Source organism: Argopecten irradians, chromosome 3 (assembly GCF_041381155.1).
Source record: "Argopecten irradians isolate NY chromosome 3, Ai_NY, whole genome shotgun sequence".
Taxonomy (NCBI): Eukaryota; Metazoa; Mollusca; class Bivalvia; order Pectinida; family Pectinidae; genus Argopecten; species Argopecten irradians.
Window position 1 is genome coordinate 45,758,491 of NC_091136.1, and position 15,828 is coordinate 45,774,318.

Genomic DNA, 15,828 nt, shown 5'->3' on the forward strand with positions numbered 1-15,828 from the left:
TAATAATAAAAAAAAGACTGACTGTTTTAGTGCAGTCAGAATACATGTTCAAGTTTGATTAATGGTGAATTTGGGCTCTTACAGGTATTATGGAATGGCCTTTGTTTAGTATTATGCTATTTGTCAGAAGAGTACCAAACTTTATCATGAAACCTTGATAGTCATCATTTAAAAAAATCTATTTAAAAACATGTTCCGAGATAAATTTTGAAAGTCTTTTTGGTTGCTTGTTCGTTTTGTTTGCTATTTGTTCGACATCTGATGTAGCTGTTTTAGTATTTATTTTTTAGTATTTTAGTGCTAGTGTTAGTCACACATGTATAAATGTTATGAGCTTTCATATTACTGGTATGTATAAACGTATATACCATATACATCTATATATAATTTTCTTGAACATTTTACAATATTAAGTTTAAGTAAAAAAAAGAAAAAAAACAAGAAAGTCAAAATGACATGTTCCTAGCTATGTATGTATGTATTTGGAATGACTTTAATTATTGGGCATTTGTATTAATAGAGGAAATAATTGAAGAAGTAAGTTTTCTCTAAACTTTAGAGTCATACATGATTGGTAAGAAAACAACTAGATTATCAAGATAACTATCATTAAACAGTCATATTACATTTAAACATGTTAAAACTGCTGAATTAAATACACATACATACATGATGGATGTCTGTATATATCTTTCTACAGTAGACATATATTAAGTATTTTTAAAGACTTTGAATTATATACTCTATCCTTGTATTCCTTTAAGAAAGATATGAAATCTACAGATACGATATTTGCTGTAATTAGTGCCTCTCCTCCTATAAGCACCTGTCCTCTTTTCTGGAGAAGAGTTGAAATTGTATAAACACCTGCATCCCATTGATTTAACAATGTTTTACAACATAGGATGCCACTAACATCAGCATTGTATCTTGTATCACATGAACTTGCAAGTCTTTTACATGTTAATTACGCCATAATAATGTGTCTCAAAGGATAAAAGGTCGTCCACAACTTTAATTTCGTTCATTATTTAGCCCCCCCCCCTCCCCCCACCACTGATACAATTATTTAAAGCCAAGGGGTGAATACGGTATATGCATTCATAACAATAACTTTTTTTTTCAACAAATTTTTCAACAATAACTTGGTGTAACATTTAACAAATTAGCTTTGTCATTTCCTTGCAGTTGCTTATTAAAACACATGATGTCAATTTATAGTGAAGTTTTGTTTACCGTAAATACTCAGGGCTTCCCCACACTTTAATTTCTGATTTGACATTGAAATCCAGGTTTAGGTAGTTACAGAAAGAAGTAGTTGAACAATTATCGTTGTTAACAATGCTTGATTACGGTAGTTATATTGGCTCGATTATGGTGCTGTAGGTTTAACCTGATTAATATGCATGTATATCATATACTCAAAAAAATAAGTTTTTTGTTTTTTGTGCAATTATCAACCAGTACTACAATTGTTTATTGTGTTGGTACCAGGTAAATATTTTTCAGTGTTTCAGATATACAGCCATTTATATTTTGATAGTTCAGTTCATTATAAAATCATCAAGCTGATCAGAAACACTGGGAGATTGACACCAGTGTGTTTCAAAGATTTTTTTTATTATTATTTTTTCTAGAGACCTAACAACAATTTTCATAATTCTTTTAGTGTCAGGAATCCTTCTTCACACTATTCATCAAATTTAATACAGGGACCTTTTTAATATCCTCTTAAACACAGATAATTCATAATTTACTAAATTATAAGGCTGCAGTGGCTGAGTGGTTAAGATGTCCCAACATTACCCTCCACCTCTGGGATGCAAGTTCATCTTTAAAAGAAATGATCCTGTGGTTAATAGGATGTTGAACTAATAACACCCAAACTCATAATTAATCCATAGATAAGGATTTACAATGTAATTATATTAAGTGGTATACATTTATATGTATGGCGTATATTATTATGTAGCCTAATTAGATTCCATCTATGGTACTCTCAAATGTTTCTGAGAACAATGCCATATTAGTGAACAATGTAATTTTCTCGAGGTACATGTGATGAAAATGAACATCTACTCTCAAGGGAGGGTAACTCTGCATACTGAAATGTCATGAGGTGCAGCTACACCTATATTGAAATGTTTTGAAAACAGCATTCCTTCCCAATACTGCTTATGTTTTGAAAACAGCATTCCTTCTTCCCAATGTACAAGAAAATGTTTTTCATTTTCTTTGTTTTTAAACATGCAAATATATTCATATTCAAAATTGTGCAGCTGTTGTAAAAATATACTCTATAATAGAACTAAGACCTACTTAATATGTATTATAGTATCATCGTCAACAATAGGAAACTAAACATCATATTAATCATAGTTAAACTTGTTGTAAATACTGTTATAAATCTGTTGGAAAGGTGTAAAAATCGTAAATGTACATATTAACTTGTACATAATGTATAGCTGTACAATAGCGCACACAACATGTACATACATGTACACCTATATGGTACTTGTATATATTAGTAAGTATTTTATGTTTTCTTATGAATGTGAACTGCATATCTGTATAAATGTATTCTAAGCAATAGCATGAAGGTATTTTTTGGGTATTTGATATACAAATAATTTGTTTTCATCATAAAGTAAACTATTTTTATACCCTGTATATATATGGGTCATTCTGTGTCAAGGATTTATATTCGGGACCAATCTAGTCATAATTTAATATGTAAAACTGGAATGTATAGTGGTGTAGAAGATAAATGACTTATGCTTGATAACCTCCCTTCATGATTTCAATATTTAGTAACATATTAATCTGCCATCCCAAATTGAGTTGTTAATTTTTGAAAGATGGTTAAGGTTGCTTCAATTGTAAAATAAAAATAAATATTTTGATTTTTTTTTCTTTCTGGCATCCAGTATTATATGTCATAAGGCATGCCATTTACATGAATGTATTTTGAGAGGTTATAATTTGAACAGTCATTGTGTCAGGGTCAAGTTTAATTGTAGAAATACACTGTCCAAGGTGAAAAAACAAATATTATGTATGCAGAATTCTATGTTTAAGGTCAGGTAAAAGCCAAACTATGTGGAATTGAGTATATTGAGTGTTGAATTTTCTGTAATTTGTTGTTAATGCTTTTGTATCAAGTAGCTGGCATAATACGAATCTCATTGATTTTATGATATAAAATTTAGTCTCACCACAGCTGTGGAAAATTCTGATGGAATCACATACTTTGTATATCAAAATGCTTACATGGACCTTAAAAAATGGCACTAAAAATCTTGATTCCTGTTTATAAGTTTGTTGCTCTTTGAGTTTACTTCAGTATATTGAGGAGAATGGTTCAGAATGCAAGTCATGTCTGTGTGGATTGTAGTTGGTGTTTAAGACAATGTAGTAATGGAATACACTCATTTTATTTAAATGTACCCAGGTGGTATAGCAAAGTACATAAATTGTGTAAACAATTGGGAATACCAGTACATGTACTAGAAGTTATACATCACATGTATTATGAGGTGACACAAAACTGTGTTCAAAGAAGGAAGTTCAGTTATACATACATACCGGTATGTAGGATGTTTTGTTTATATTTCAGTCTCATTTTGGCCAAATGAGAATATGTCTGTTAAGCCAGATTTGAAATGCTAGAGATATCATTCTAAAATATCAGTTTTTATATGACAAGTGAATGTAACACAAAAGGAGTATCTATTGGTTGGTAATGTTTGTTGTACTACAGCCCAGTAGTAAACCACTTTATTTCCATGTATATATACTATAAACATATTCGAGAATCCAAGGACTCCCTGTTATTAAAAGTATTCAATTCATATTTTACATTTTGTAAAACTGAAATTTCACAAAAAATTTGTACCTCACGAACATAAAGTTGTTTATACATGCAATACTTACAACCTCTATGTAATGTACCTTTAGATGGAAAACCTTTGTTACAACACTTAAAATGTCCCTCTGATGAACGCAGCCAGCTATGACTTTACTTTTACTTTTATGTATATATACCAAGTAATGTGTATTTAATTGTAAGAATGCTGTATATATTTAATTATAGTGGCTCCATTGTTTTATCTCCTACCATATCATAGTTCCCAATGCCACAATTTTTTTTTTATATCCTCTTACTATAAGTGCTGCCATTGTCAAAGTTAGTGTGTGAATAATTCATTACCAAAACGTTCACTATGGTGTTGGTTCACACCGCACTCTCAACAATTAAATAAATTATTATTCTATCCTGTCAACAGTCTTGTTTTAGTTTTATAACTTACATTTGGTGCCAGTTGATACTGTTTAATAAATCATATAAGGTTACTACCTTGGAATATGTTGTGTAGCACTAATCCCTATTCAGTTGCCACTGATAAACAAGCAATCAAATGGAGATAGCTGATGCTCTACCCCCCGGAAAAAATGACTTTGACTGCCAGTTAACTGAACTTTTCAACTTTTAATTCATGTTTTACAGTACATTGAACATGTGCTGATGATGAAGGTCATTTACTTGATCAAACTCACCAAAGTTTGCTAAATGCAATGGATGTACATGTATGTGTAGAGGGATTGGACTGGGTTGATAATTTGTGACCAGGTAGCTCAGTTGGTAGAGCATTTGGCTGTAGTGCTCGGAGGTCCAGGTTTGAATCCTAGCCTGAAGATCACGAAACAGACTTAAGTCGAACCAGATCGGTCAATAAGATAGCCGCCATTTTGAATTTAGATAGTCAGTTTGTTGCCGCTATTTCTCAGAAAGTACAAATTGCACATATTGCATTTTAGGACCGATCGGTCAACAAGATATCTGACAGACAGCAATCTTGGATTTTGATAGTTAGAGTTTGTTACCGCTATTTCTCAGAAATTACTGAAGGGATCTGTCTCAAATTCCATGTGTAGGTTCCCTTTTGGCCTTAGTTGTGCATAATGCATTTTGGGACCGATTGGTCAACAAGATGGCTGTCATCTTGGATTTTGATATATAGTTAAAGTCTGAAAAGCACAGAAAAGATCCCTCTGTCATATGTCAGACATAGATCATTCTTTGGTAGGCATCACGATCCCTTTGTTTAATAGATAAATTAGCATTCATCGGCGGTGTAGCACCTTTCTAGATTTTCACCACATCATGAAAAATGCATGCAAGCCCAACCCGAGACAAGTCCTCTTTAGTTTTGTGATAGCAGCTGTTTAAAGAGATGAGTTTATAGTGAACAGGATAGCTGCTATTGTGATGGAAGCATTTTACCCTCTCAATGACTTTTGCAGAAGTGAAATACAGTTTTCCAAAACAACAACTTAAAGCTTTGTGATCCCTTGCCTTTCTGAAGTCAGCAAAACAACTCGTGGAGAAGGGAAAAACATCTTTATTTCTTGATTCCTCTGATATTGGAAAATCAGGTTTAACATTAGTATGGTATAAAAACATACATAAATAATAAATGAATTAAATTGTGTAAATGATGTAATTCAGAAGCAATGGAATGTTTGGTGTTCTATCTACAATTAGATGATAATATGAATTCCTGTAGAAACCTCTGTATGTATTGTAAATCTAATCTACATTTGCATACACTGTACATCTAATACTTAATGATATTCTCAATGCTGTGTGGTTATACTTTAAGTGAATTACCTCATTTTAACATTGTCTTATTTATATGTTTGTTTGGCATAAACAGGTGAGCTACTTGATGCTACACATTCAACATCCATTAGAGTACATTTGAAAAAAAAATAATTTCATGTATAACACCAAATTCTATTATAAATAGATAGTGAGAAAAATAAAGGAAAAATCCTCCTGAATAAAGTGGGGAAAATATATAAAGAAAATACCTGGGTACTAGCTTGTTCTTTATCTTTTGTTCAAATGCACAATGATCAAGATGATTCATAGAATTTACCCAGAGTAGGTATATTGGTATGAAAGGAAATCTCTTTTCCAAACTTTGCATTTCACACTTAGTGCTATATAGTGCTGTGAGGAGGCAAATTTAAATCTGAATATATCCAGTGGAAAAGGGTCACGTTTGAGTCTATTAAGCTTCAAAAGCAGTGACTTGGTAATAGCACAAATATATTGTAGATAGGATTTCATTTCAAAGTATGTATTTGGAATATATTAAATTTTATGACAGTAGCATATCTGATGTATGGAACTTTGTATTGAAATCCAGTCAAAACATGCTCACAATATTCATACTACCCATATACAAATGGAATTATCTGAATTAATTACAATACTGCATATACATGTGTATAATATCTCTGTGTTATAAACACAAGCAAATATTATACACATGTATTTAATCTTGGGATGTATTTCTAGATATATTATGACCAATCTTGTAAGATATGAAAAGCTGGCTAGATAAAGTAAAAATGTAAAGCGTCAATATAAAATCAATTCAAAGAAATATTGACATTATGAAAAAACTCATCCTTTCTTAATTAGATATAATTCCGTGTTACAATACTCATAACAGCTACCATACACACAAATAGTTTCATTCAACCAAACTATACTTAGTGACAAATAACATTCTCTTTGCTTCTCAAGGTCATGCAGCTACAATGCCTGATATAACCACCTGAAGATGTCTGTAAAGGCGGAAAAGTCTTACAGAAAAGTCTTATGATCAGTTTTTATCCTTTTTCCATTTAAGGATTCATTGCATTTTTTCTACAAAATTGTAATTTTTATATATATATACAATGTATATATACATGAAGAATTTTTCCCATTTAATAGTTTGTTCACGGCAATTTGATGTACATGTAATATTTTTAACATTAAAGTTGATATTCAAACCAATCCTTTTGAACACTGATAAATAGGATGTCCTAATGACCAATAATTATGAAATAAAATTATGTTGATTGCTAAATTCAGAACATTTTGTTTTAAATTTCCAAAACTGTTAATTGTATTGTCCAAGTCCATCAAACAACCAAATGAAGGGTAGACACTGCAATCCAATTATACATTTAAAACTAATATATATGAATGATGTGAAATTTGGAAATGCATAATACACACCAAATCCCTTTAAGAAAACTTTCAGACCACACTACACCACATAACAGTTATATAAATACTTATATAATCCATACTTATAAGAACTATCAACACTAGGAATCACACACTATTACAACAATAACAGGCGAGGTCCATGCTTCTACAAAGTTTTACAAACAACAATTTCATACAGACAAAAGGTCCACAGGGCATGTGTGATGTATTACGCAACACCATTAATGACAAGATCTTTTGCCATGATGACCTGCACGATAAGAGGCTTGAACACTTTGTACAACTTTGGTCCATCCAATGAATACTTTTGTGTATTGCTTGTAATGGTTATATTATATAATCTTTTTCTTAGTAATATGTACTTGTGACTACTCTGAAGACTTACCGTACGTTCCCTTGCAGATTCGTACCAGTTGTATCAATACAAATCTGCTGTATCTCAAATAGAATGTGCCTTTCCAGCAGAACTGTATAGGTACAAGAGGCTCGTTTTCAGAAGTGTACCTTTTGAATCCAAGATGGCGGACTCAAGATTTTTCATTTGTCATCAAAATGTTTTCTTTGTTGAAAACAAGCCAGAGAGTATTTCTATCCGATGAAATTACATGGATTATTCATTTCAATCTATGCTGAACTTTCGGTATTACATTTATATCCATTTTATTGTTAATACCGAAAATGCATGGCTTTTACATTTCAAAGGTTGTCTTTCATATGGGTACTTCCATCATGGAAAAATCCAAACGCATTCCATTAGGCGGTGCCATATCAATTTAGTACAACGGGTGCGAATCCGCATTTGGATGCACAGTATATTGTGTATCAGCTTAAGATTCCATAATTGTCCCAAATCTCTAATTTCCTAGTTCTAAAGGAGGTATAGAACTATCTGGTATGTACAACAAATCTGATAAGTGCCATCTTATGATAACTTATGGTTCTTGGGTGATGGCATTCTTAGTTATATGTCATTAACTAACCAATTAGTAGTATATAGCCTTAATTTGTCTTTGGTGACACAACACATCTGTACTTCTGTTTATATCATTATAATAAGTGCATGTATCACATTATAATATGTACCAGTATATAATACTTATATTTGATAAATACAAGTGATATCATCAAATTATACATATAGAGTTAATTTACTAATAATTAATCATGATTAATATGAATCGCATTTGATCAATTTACATGGTGGGTCAAAGGTCAAATGAACACTAAGGTGAAAGGTCAGCACTTTAACACAGTGAGGGTTTTGGTTCCTAAACAAAGACTTTGTTACAACTCATCTCTCTTCTCCTTAGCTATCCAGTCTGATACCGAGTCCAAATCCTTGTCAATTTCCTCTTTATCATGGAAGGGGAGAGCACTGAAAATAATTAAGCTTAGCTACAACCAAGGTTTTATTTACATAAATGACAAAAATATACCTACAATACCAATAAGTATGATAGCTGATGGCAAATCACAACTTTAACATGTCAAATGGCATCATGTTTTCATTGCAACACTTCCTTTTTTTACTGAATTGAATAATTAGCTGTATTCACATTTTTTTACTAAAATTAACAAACTATTTATTGTATTTAAGTTTTACATGGTTGATAACAAATGGAATGATCCGAGATCTCTGATCAACATATTGTGATATAATCAAAACAGAGGGCATTTATAACTCTTTACTACTATCTGATACCCGGTATATATTTTTGTATTACACTTACCTTACTATAGCAGATGATACTTTGTCTAATATACCACCTGTAGGAGAAAAAAATAAAAGTGTGTTAATCATATTTCAATAAATTCAACAAATCCTTAAGCAATGGAGGTGAAAAATTGTATAACTTCAGCTCTGAACCTTCTTTTTGATTATCTAACAATATGTGACTTTGACTACTTGACGTTCTGACCTGATTACTGGGTATGCGTGATCATAATCAGACACTTTGGGTACAGAGGATCTGTGTGAAGTTACAGTTGGTCCCAAAGAACTTAAAATTCCTCAGCCATCAACACTTTCACACATAGTGATACATTGATAACTAATTGAATTATGTGTTTATTTTAGGTGACACAGTAATTCACAATATAATACAAACAATTGTTTATACAGAGTAGCTAATACGCCTAATTTTGTTAACTCTTACATGTATAATCTACAATAGTAAAACATATATTTTTTGATGAACCACATGATTGACAAATCCACTTACCTGGTGTACATACTGTGTCACACACTGCTGAACACAGGTAGCAGAATTTACAGTACTGAAGCAAAAACAAAAATCATATGAATATATCAATTCATCCATCAGTCCATTTATGAAAATGATCAGTCCTTTCAGCAGATCTAAGGAATCCATTGAACATCAGATAAAATAGCAGATTTTTCTTAGCGACTTTATTGTCATAAAACAAGTTTTCTGGTCCCACAATTGCAATATACCATATTTGACTCATAAGCGCTCTTTATCTTCTTAATTTTTGTTTTAGCTCCATGAGCGCTTATTATGTGTCAAAAACAATATATTCTTTTGTTTTGTTGAAGAGAAATGAGGGTACAATCTTTATGCTATCACACATCTCAACATACAAAGACGTTATCTCCATCAAGTGAACTTTCATTTTCCTTTTAACTATTACAAATAATACTAATAAAATTAATTTTGAATTATTTTTTATTATCTCATTCATATTTGTTTGAAAGTTATCTTCATACAATGTACCTGTTAGCCAAACAAAAGATGACATACTGTAATCCAACTTTATTTCGTGGTAACTAAATTTCGCAATTTCCATTTCAAAATAAATTTTCAAATTTTTTTGCGGATTTTAAAAATTGAACAGAATTTCTTTCCATATAAATGGTGTAGATTTCAATTGGCGAAGATATACTTTTGCAAATTCATTTTGATCGCGAAATATGTGAAAGTCTCATTCGAAAGAAAATTAGTTTACAGTATTTAAGGCAATGTTCAGTTTTACATGGTTTTTTTTACTAACCTTGCACATTTTACAGTTGGGTTTAGAGGGACTGGTCTCACACGGACAGTCGGATTCACATAGCTTACAAAACTGAAAATAAAGAAATAAACAAAATTTAAACCAGAGGTTCATTTCATCTCTTCATCATCATCTTAATTTACAGTCAGAATGAAACAACTATATAAAGGCCAAAATGATGTGATATATTGTGTGACTGTAATGGCACTTCATTGATTATACCTAATTATGTATGGACATCCAGACATGATTTCAGAACACTACCAAATAATTAGATTGAAAGAGATTTGGCAACCATCTTAAGGATACATTTATTTCCAACAGCATAACAAAAAAGATGAATTATGAAGTAGTTGTGTTTTTATTTTCTTTTATTTAGAAAGTTGAAAGATTCTACATGAGGAATGTGTAGAAAATAGTTGTGACCATAATCATGCTGAAGGATTGTAGACTGTTTAATATTATATATTATGCTCATTGAACACAATGTCTCCAGGTATACATGTACTTAATCATTCTCACATGTGTGTATATATATGTGTCTACTCTGATAAGAGAATAAAGTACAACAAGAAATTATCTACGTTTAATCTCGTTCAACACTTCTTAATTCCAAATAAATTACACTTATAAGTACATCAGCTATTCAGCTTATCAATGTCACATTAAGTTTGCAAAGCCATGTTTAGAAAGGAAACAGTAAAGTTTTCATTTTTCTAAGACACCTTATTCAGAATAGATACAGGCAATAATAATAATATGCATTTTAATTGATATGCATATTAGAGAACAGGCATTCTAAATGCCTAAAATATTTTGGTGAGTAAAGGTCAATATATAATATGATATTTAAACACAAAGATTACACAGTAAATAGTAGGTTAAGCCTGATAAGAGCATAAACACTGGTAATCTACTTAGTATGTACACAGTATAATGTAGAATGTCTTCAATTGCTAACAATTTCAATGACCAAGTGACTCAGTAACAATCATGGAAACATTGTGGCTTTATCAAAAAGTCTCTTACAATTCCAAATTCAATTTGTGTATTTATTTTGTGATCAGTTTGTTAAGTTTCATATTAACATGTGTACAGTGTTTAATTAATTGGTTGAATTGGAAACTTTGATTCCATTGCTGATTTAGTCAACAAATTAAAGAGACATCTAAATATTGAAGAATTATCTGGAATTATAGAGATCAGGGACTGCTGCTTTTTTTGGCCCTAAATGACCTTAGTTGTCGATGGGCCGTAAAACTAAAAAAAAACTTCTGCTTTACAAATTAAAATTACAAAATGTACGTAGACATTGCAACATAAGCAATGGCACATACATGTACAGAGCTCAAGGATACACAACTGATTTGATTACCATTGAACAGAAAGGCACATATCAGGATATTGATATTTCTTGTCAGCTGTAGAAATCTCCCACAGGCTAAGAAAGATAAAGTGATCAAACACAAAAGGTAACTCAGTACCTACTATAACCAGGGATAGACTGATCATGTTGGGAGGACAATCTCCAGCCACATAAGTTATAACTTATATCAATACAACAAAGAATTCATTTTCGTCCCTTCCTGAATAAGAAGCCAGGTTTTTTCTTAATCCATACCAAGTTAACCATATGAATGTATTTAAGATAAGTGGATATGATTTTGTTTTAAACTCACACAGGATAATAAACTCCATGGACATGTACATGTAGCTAACACATGTAATAGTAATTGAAATTTTAAGATATGTTCATTTAATGGCTGATCTTGTTGGTATTTGCTTTTATTCAATTTACTTTTAGAAATCTAAAATATAATGGAATGTTTGTAATAAAAAGATTTGTGTATTGGTAAAAATACAAGCAGGTTAGTACATGCAAAACACTGAAAATCTATATTTGACCTAGAATTTCTGGCTTGAAGGAAAAGATATGTCCTGTCAAGCCTAAGGCCGATAAATCAATAAGTGTACATATTTCAAATGTTATCTGGCAGGTCTCAATAGCTTTACAACAAGCTTTATAGCTTTAGTCACCCAGTATTTATGACATCACATTCCTAGAGGTTCTGACACGTTTATAATGGAGGCCGTCACACATCAAATAATCTGACTATATAGCTAGCTCCATAAAATACATTATACTCTAAAAACTAAAGGCATTTTCAACTCTTCAAGTTCATGATTGAAAACAAAAATCAAATTAAGTTCCAGTAATATGTAATCATATTCTGTAGTTACCAGGAACTGTAAGTACCAATCATTAGTGCATGACCATGATGAAAAACATGTGTAAACATTGACTACATGATACACACTCAGCACAAACCCTGATATCAATTCTATCATTGACTAAAAATTTGTGCTTCATCGAAATCACATTGTTTTCACTAGAAACAATTTGTAATAAAATTTTATTCATTGCAGGTTATAAAAGGTATAGTTATTTATCCAATTATTTTTAAAGGATTTTTTTTTTAAATATTGTCAAGGAACTTTGACTTGCATTGCATCTAATAGTCTTCCTTACCGGTATATAAATACATGTAGATAATTAAATGAAAGGTACAGATATGATTATGGCTATTACACCTTTATTTCAAAGTTTTTGAAGGTTGAATGTTTTATGAGACCAGAAAATAAGTGCCTTCTTCATGTTCAATGAGTTGAGACTACAATTTTATATCATGGAAGAATATGGTTATAACAACCATGTGGAGACCAACATGTACATTAACTTCTTTGTTAAAAGAATGTTCTGTTACACACATATGACAAACATCTTATTGGAACCTTTTTGGGGAAAATGAAAAGGACCACATTATAACCATGAATTTGTTGTAAGCATGTTCTTCCATTATTATCACAATGTATCATTCTGTATTAGCATTATTGTGTATTGTAATTAGTAGAATAACTAATTATTACACCCCCTTCACTGATCATGATGACTGCAGAGCTTCTAAATAAGTTCTAAGGAACCGAGTTTACATGGATTAATCATACAGTCCGACCCACTTAACAGTTACTCGGATATAGAGCTGTCATCATTACAAACGATATCGATGTGTTGACGATTCTCACCTCCGATACAATATCGATTCCTATTTTCCGAAATTGTACTTGATGACCTTCCTATGACCTAGTAACTATGGAATTTCAAATAACGACGTATTGTGTATTATTTTTTTACAGCATACCAACTGTATATAAATTGTAAGGTTCCTGATCATTTTAATGAGTTTTTCACAATTACCACAAATTGTATATGAAATACTCAGCAATAGTTCTCGAGTGACATGCATTGTTTTCGTTTATAGAACCAATTATGTAGTACACAAAACGACCGTTCCGGATTTCGTCTTTTTCTAAACAACACCATTGTTTCGATATATATTGGTAAATTGTGATATTTTCCTTTCAATATATCGATACTTCACATTTATTTCAATGACAGCTCTACTCTGACAGTACAAAATCCTGATGGAATTGAAATCCCCTGCAAATTGCATTCAATATCCTTGTTTTTATTACCCATCTAGTATGAATCACTTTATATGACAACCTGCTTCCTGGGCACTTTTTATGTTATTTTAAGCCCACATAATGTAAACCAGGTAAGTTTTGATAATTGATCACTGCCATGTATATTTACTGTACAAATGTTAACCCACTTAAAACGAAACCCACTTATACGAAAGGACTTCAAGGGTTCCAAGAAACTTGTAATATAACCGAGTTGGACTGTATATTTTGTAGTTTGTCAAATGAGATAGAGATACCTATGCTCAATCAAAGTTAGGTTTCTGATTGGTAAGCAGACATTGCGAAATTTGCCGGTCCGACGAACATGTCCAGCAAAGTTTGACTCGGACCGCCTATTTTAAAATCTGGTCTGTACTGCCCGTGCGGCAATTATTGAGTACTGGAAGTTGGTAGAAATGGTGTCTCTGAAGTATTATGCAGGTGCCGAACATGGCAAATATGTAAACTGCATAAGATAAATTAGATAATCATGAAACAGCTGCCCAGATACTTATAGCAGGAAGTTATGTTTACTTCAAAACTTCACATTAATGTTTGGTCCGGCAAAATCTTGTTTGGTCCGACTTAATCACAAACCTTGCTGGTCCGAATGTCTGGCCATTTTTTTCAACTTTCGCAATGTCTGGGTAAGAATGAGGCTTAAGGTGTTGATAAGCAAAATTCTTCACATTGGCTGTCGTTGCTTTGAGAGCTGAGTTTTCTTTACTCTGATTAGCGACATATACAGTATCGAATTCAAAGTCTCTGCTCTGATCAAAGACCAAACTATCTATTATTGATTTTTATCCTACCCCGCCCTATGCCTCAAACGCCAAATAATGATTAATTTGTACATGTATCGATTCTCGGATCCCTGCATTTGTAGTTCAACCACACAAGGATTTATAAGTGAGAAGGATTCGTGACTGTCTCTTTACATTACTAAACACCACGCGAGATGCCTATGAACCGGGGATAAAAACCTTTTTTCTCAACAAATACTTATCTTATCGAATCAAACGAAACACCAATGTAAAGTTCATTAAATTTCACAACATTTATCACTTGCTTTAAGAACAGAAGATTTAGAGGATATGTCTTAAATTTTCGTTAAAAAATACGACAGCTCATGAAATGACGGCCTGCTTCAGAAAGTAAGACGGTAACCCTCGCACCCGCAAGCTACATCAAAGGCTGACCCGGCGGATATCAAAGGAAAACAGTCGTCGCCCAACGTCACGGTCAGTGCACAAACACAAAAGCGCCTGCCTTGGACTTCCCCAAAATCCAGTGTCACTTATCCTTCTCATATACGTCCTTGAACCACAGGATTGTGACGTTCTGTCAATAGTAATATATGAAAAATATCCCTATATAGGCCTACTATATAACACAAAGGGGTATTTCTTTATATATATTATACTATATATTATTGACAGAACGTCAAACTTCTGTGTAGTAGTTCAACTGATGTGCATGTCCACTAAGACCAAGTTCATGCGACTGAGGTAAAATTCTTTCAAAATAGAAATTGGTATGTATTGGGTACCATAATTTTATAAACATAATGCATCAAATATCTAGTTGATATTGCACTCAAAATTGTTTTATTTGAAGCCGAAGCTAACATGTCATTGACGGTGTTGTTACCTGACAGTATTCGCAATAACCGCACACGGATCCTTTTGCATATTCAAGCTCTTCAGGGTCAAGTTTTTTTTCTTGTGGCTTTTCGTCTGCTGCATTAACAAATATAACCAGAATAAACACAGACAGTACCGAAAGTATGTATGTAGCTTTCATTTTGCCGGTGTGAATCCGAAATAAGCCAATGCTTTTCGACCACGAGTGACTTCCGGTTTAAGCTTACACTAAAAAGAAAAATAGGAGAAGGAAATGTTAATAAGATCCGGATATTGCTGAAAACCAACATTTCTTCAACTGAATAAGAGTTAGCTCCCTTTAACCGCCAGACACACCATTTCACAAAAAAAAATTCAGCTGTCTCACCGTTTCTAATAACTATGGCCCTGCAGGTAGGGCGTTAGAATTGTACCTGCTGCCCCTATTACATGATCGTAAAAGGCGTCTAAATTTAGGATCTAATCTCCTCTCTTTTTCCTAATAACTTTATCTTTCCTAATGCCTCCCTTGGCACCGCCTCACTTTTGGCCTTGAGTTGAACGTTCGCCCCTGTGGGGAAGGCTCTGGGTTCTGTC

The 15,828-nt window shown here is 32.3% G+C and overlaps 1 protein-coding gene across 1 annotated transcript; it reads right to left on the reverse strand.

The window, feature by feature from the left end:
- Positions 1-5,386: 5,386 nt before the first annotated feature.
- On the reverse strand, positions 5,387-15,486 carry LOC138318779 (sarcoplasmic reticulum histidine-rich calcium-binding protein-like). Its single transcript, XM_069261468.1, has 5 exons — positions 15,260-15,486; positions 10,085-10,156; positions 9,295-9,349; positions 8,803-8,839; positions 5,387-8,447 (listed from the first exon to the last, which is right to left on the reverse strand). The coding sequence occupies exons 1-5, from the start codon at positions 15,410-15,412 to the stop codon at positions 8,357-8,359; spliced, it is 408 nt and encodes a 135-aa protein (XP_069117569.1). The 5' UTR covers positions 15,413-15,486; the 3' UTR covers positions 5,387-8,356.
- Positions 15,487-15,828: the final 342 nt, after the last annotated feature.

Excerpts from the sequence above, each read along its gene's own strand:
- LOC138318779 (XM_069261468.1), bottom strand. The coding sequence starts at position 15,412 with ATGAAAGCTACATACATACTTTCGGTACTGTCTGTGTTTATTCTGGTT. Across the intron at positions 10,157-15,259 it reads GTTATTGCGAATACTGTCAG|TTTTGTAAGCTATGTGAATC; the intron begins GTAACAACACCG and ends CTTTATTTTCAG. Across the intron at positions 8,840-9,294 it reads TGACACAGTATGTACACCAG|GTGGTATATTAGACAAAGTA; the intron begins GTAAGTGGATTT and ends TTTCTCCTACAG.